This window comes from Lipotes vexillifer, unplaced genomic scaffold, assembly GCF_000442215.2.
Source record: "Lipotes vexillifer unplaced genomic scaffold, Lipotes_vexillifer_v1.1 scaffold394, whole genome shotgun sequence".
Classification (NCBI taxonomy): Eukaryota; Metazoa; Chordata; class Mammalia; order Artiodactyla; family Lipotidae; genus Lipotes; species Lipotes vexillifer.
The window spans coordinates 1,161,565-1,166,024 of NW_006791731.1; the positions used below are offsets into that span (position 1 = coordinate 1,161,565).

Below are 4,460 nucleotides of genomic sequence, written 5' to 3' on the forward strand. Positions count from 1 at the left end.
AGGCCAGGCCTGCCGGCCGGTCTGACAGGCAGGCACATGACGCCAGCGGTCCCTGGCGGGAGCAGATGGCGCCACAGCGTCACTGGCAGCCTGGGTGACTGCCCCGGAAGCCGCGCTCACCGACAGTGATCAGATTGCACTGTCACCCTCAGGCTGGCAGGTGGAGGGCCACCGCGTGCCATCTGGACTGGCCTCCACTGCCACCCCGAGGATGGGTGTCCCCGGCCTGGAAACCAGACTCCAGTATGGCCTGGAGCCGTCCTAAGACCCCCTCCCCACCAACCCTCACGCTCTGAGCCCGCTCTCTCCCTTCTGTGTCATCGCAGCCGCCTGGGCCACCGTGCAGAGCACTTCCCTCCCACGGGGGTCTCGCGGCACAGCCCTGGAGCCGCCTTTTTTAACTTGAGGAGACTGAGGCTCAGAGGAGGGCGGACACTGGCCAGAGGGCAGCTCCAGCAGGGCAGTGAGGGCACTGGCCCAGAACGGGCTCACAGAGCGTCCAGGGAGCGGTCAGGGCTTAGCAGAGAGAGGGTGGGCTGTGGAGGAGGGCATCTCAGGGTCCGGCCTGTGGGGCGCAAAGGGGTTTGGGTTTGGACAGGCCGAGTGAAGTGTCAGAACACTGGTGTGACTGGGTGTGGAGCTCGGGAGACCAAGCTGAGCGGGCCCTGGGAAAGGACGCCCTGGGGCGAGCCAGGGAGAGGGCCCTACAGGTGACAGGAGGGCCGCCTGCCCAGGCCTCCCACGCGGCTCCGGCTCCGGTGGGGGGGAGCTCAGGGCCAGGCAGCTTGGGGGCGTCCCTTTTTAAACCTGGGATGCTTTGTCACCGCCTCAAGTCCCTAGAATTTCTGAGTGATGTCACTCGTGCCTCCTGCTGCCAGATCCATTTCAGCAGCTGCCTGTGGGAAACCGGATCTGGTCTGGGAAGGGTCATGTGTGTGTTGAGGAACTGTGGCCATCCTGAGCAGCTCTCACCCTTGCCTGGCCCGCCTTGGTCCTGGGGAGTGACCTGGTATCAAAAAGGCAGGCGGGAGCCGTGTATTAGCCCGGATGCCCCTTCTGTAGGCTGAGCTCACACTGCAGAAGACAGTGCCACCCGCCTGCCCCGCATCCCCTGCCCCCAGGGCCCAGCCCCACCCAACAAACCCCAGCTGCCCTGGCTGAGCATCCACCTGTTCCCTTCCTGTCGCCACTGACCACTTTGTGAGTAACTCCCCTTCAGGCCACAATCAGTGACCTCAGAGAGGCCTTGCTTGGTCTGTGCCCTTGGGGTTTTGAGGAGTGTCTTACAAGGTGCCTCCGAAACTGTGCAGAGCGGGTACCCGCCAGGGCCTCCAGCCACACGGCACAGGCCGCCGTCGGCACACGGCTCCCTCGGGGCCTGGGAGTGAGGACTTCAGGATTTGTGGCCATACATGTCTTTTTCGTTTTTATCTTATGACGCTTTAAATAAGCTATTCTTAGCTACAGCAGGGCCAGGTGGCATTTCCAGGTCACGCGTCCCTGTGTTCTCCAGGCAGAGGGAGGTGGCGGGGAAGCCCCACCACCCACTGTTCCTGGGACCACTTGCCTTGAGACAAGACCACTGGCCAGGGGCTTCCCTGGTGGCGCAGCGGCTAGGAACCCTCCTGCCAACGCAGGGGACACGGGTTCGAGCCCTGGTCCGGGAAGATCCCACATGCCGCGGAGCAACTAAGCCCGTGCGCCACAACTGCTGAGCCTGCGCTCTAGAGCCCGCGAGCCACAGCTACTGAGCCCATGAGCCACAACTACTGAAGCCCGTGTGCCTAGAGCTCGTGCTCCGCAACAAGAGAAGCCACCGCAGTGAGAAGCCCGCGCACCGCTACGAAGAGTAGCCCCCGCTCGCCGCAACTAGAGAAAGCCCATGCATAGCAACGAAGACCCAACGCAGCCAAAAATTAATTAATTAAAAAAAAAAAGACCACTGGCCGGCAGCCAGGGTGGCCTCGGGGAGCTGTGCCACCAGACCTGGTCCCTGAGCCTTCGTCCCCGTCCGCTTCTGCCGTCTCGCCTCGGCCTCTCCCCTGCACGGGGCTGGGAGGTGGCCTGGCAGGGGCCCAGGAGGGCAAGCGGTTTCCTGGAGGGGCGGCAGTGCCCGAGCTGAGGGTGGGGCATCCCAGGGGGCCGGTGCCAGGCAGGTGGGCAGGGAGAGGGCAGAGCCGGGGCGGTGGGCCTGGAGTGACCCGGCCTCTCCCCCCCACAGGCCGCTTGGACCCTGCCAGCAGCTGCAGCCGCTCCCTGGCCAGGTACGTCCCTTGGGGTTGGGGGCAGGGATGCTCCCCGTCCTCCCGGGGCTCACGGACGTCTGCCCCCTCCCCAGCCGGGCCGTGCAGCGCAGCCTGGCCATCGTGCGGCAGGCGCGGCAGAGGCGGCGGCGGAGGAAGGAGGAGTACTGCATGTACTACAACCGCTTCGGCAGGTGCAACCGCGGCGAGCACTGCCCCTACATCCACGACCCCGAGAAGGTGGCCGTGTGCACCAGGTGCGCCCACTGGGGCCTCCCTGCGGGTGGGGTGGGGGCTGCCCCGGGCTCCTCGCCCCTCAGACCCTCTCTGTTTGCCTAGGTTTGTTCGGGGCACGTGCAAGAAGACGGACGGGACCTGCCCCTTCTCCCACCATGTCTCCAAGGAGAAGGTGAGTTCTCCCCTGTCCCCTGCGCCCGTGGGCCGGGGGTGGGACCTGGAGGCTCTGCCCCTCCGTCCCGCCACGTGCCCGGTGGCCCCTAGGTGCCCCTGGGCTTGGCGAGGGGCAGCTCTGTGGGGCTGGGCCGTGGCGGAGGTGGGGCGCACAGCTGGGCCGCCCACAGTGCGGGGAGCTCTGAGGTCAGGGGTCAGTGCTGGCCAGGGGGCCGCCCACCGTGCGGAGCGGGGGCTGCAGCGGGTCAGGGGAGGTGGGATCAGGCGGAGGCGGTGCTGCTGCTGCAGCTTTTCCCCTTGAGGAACTTGAAAAGAATCAGCATTTTTCTCCCTAGTAGAGCTTCGAAACTCTGCTGTGAGCAATTTGGAAATTCACGTCGAGTTTCGGGTTCATTAGCTCCGGCTCCAAAGCTGGTGCAGGCTCTGAGCTGTCTAACGCAGAAGCCCCGCACCAGCGCCCTGAATTAATGTTATTGTTATTTGTGTGGATGTGCTGGGTGCAAACAAGGTTAATTGAAATGAGAAGGCAGTTTCCTCTTGATAATGATGCTGACAGCTAGAGGAGTTCCGTTTGGTGCAAGAGTTGGTTTTATTACCCCTTTTTATTAGCGCTAATTTGGGTCCTGTATCAAAACGCACATTAAGGGAATTGTCTGCAGCCGCAGCACTGCCAGCCCCAGGCCGGCCGCTCCCTTCTGCGCTGCAGTTAAAAGACAATTAAAAATAGTCTCCTCGCTAAATCACCCTTTGTTTCTCTGCTTTCTCTCCTTCCCTCCTCAGCTGTAGTCGTATTCAGCTCCCCCCGACCCCACGCCTCTCCCCAGAAAAGTGGCTTTTTGAAGCTCTTGTGTGTCCACTGCAGGCAGGCGGGAGTCCAGTGGGGTGCAGTGAGGAGCCCGGCCGGGATAGGCCAGCAGTGGGGGGTGCCCGGGGACCACGTGGGCAGGGCAGGCAGGTCTGACAGCGGAGGGAGGAGGCCCCTGAGAGGTGTCAGGCCTGTGGAAGGTGTGAGACCTACAGGGTGACAGCCGTGTGAGCTCCTGGCAAGGTTCCATCCCGCCAGGAGGCTGGCCTCACCCTGGGGGGCCCCAACCGAGGAGTCAGCCTGGGCGACTTCAGAGGCACACACCCTCCCCTCCCGCTGTCTGCTGGCCCTCAGGCCTCAGTCCCCCCACGGGGGGAGAAGGGGGGCTGCCCAGCCTGTGTCCCCCACCAGGTCTCCCCTGGGCCCACCTGCCAACAGGCCAGGATGCTGGGAGCCTGCCCCCTGCACCAGTCCTCCACGGTGCCCGCCTGCGTTCAGTGTTCAGCAGAGCCCCGTGGCCAGGCTTCACCAGGCCAAGTCAGGTCTCCAGTTCATGGACGCTGCCAGGTGTCCACGCATCAGGCAGCTGGAAACTCTGCTGGATTTCAGGCCCTATGGGCTGACACCCCACCTAGAGCCCCCATGCGCTGCCTCGCTCCTACCCCCAAGCCCTGCTTTTCTAGACCAACCTCCTCCTGGCCCATGCCACCCCAGCCCTACACCCTGGAAACCAGGCAGGCTCGGGGCAGGTGATGGACTCAGGTGACAGCACATCTGGGCCTGAGCCAGCCTGCTGGGCTGGGTCCCCCGTCTCAGTATCCTCATCTGGACCATGTGAGGGCAGATGAGCTCTGCCCGGGCGACCACACCTTCTGGGGAGGCTGAGGGTCTGACTTCAGGGTGGGCGGCCCCTCCTGCTGGCCAGCACTGTGTTTATTTCCACAGGCAGTGTGTGGCTCATGCCTGGCGGTGGAGCCCTGGGTGGGGCCCTGGGGTCCCGG

The 4,460-nt window shown here is 64.2% G+C and overlaps 1 protein-coding gene across 1 annotated transcript in view; it reads left to right on the forward strand.

Moving 5' to 3' along the window:
• Positions 1-4,460, forward strand: part of ZC3H3 (zinc finger CCCH-type containing 3) — an 88,331-nt gene that overhangs the window by 61,670 nt on the left and 22,201 nt on the right. The window contains exons 6-8 of the mRNA XM_007464572.1: positions 2,222-2,264; positions 2,339-2,500; positions 2,583-2,652. Coding sequence (XP_007464634.1) covers positions 2,222-2,264; positions 2,339-2,500; positions 2,583-2,652 — 275 coding nt within the window. The remainder of the gene's footprint in view (positions 1-2,221; positions 2,265-2,338; positions 2,501-2,582; positions 2,653-4,460) is intronic.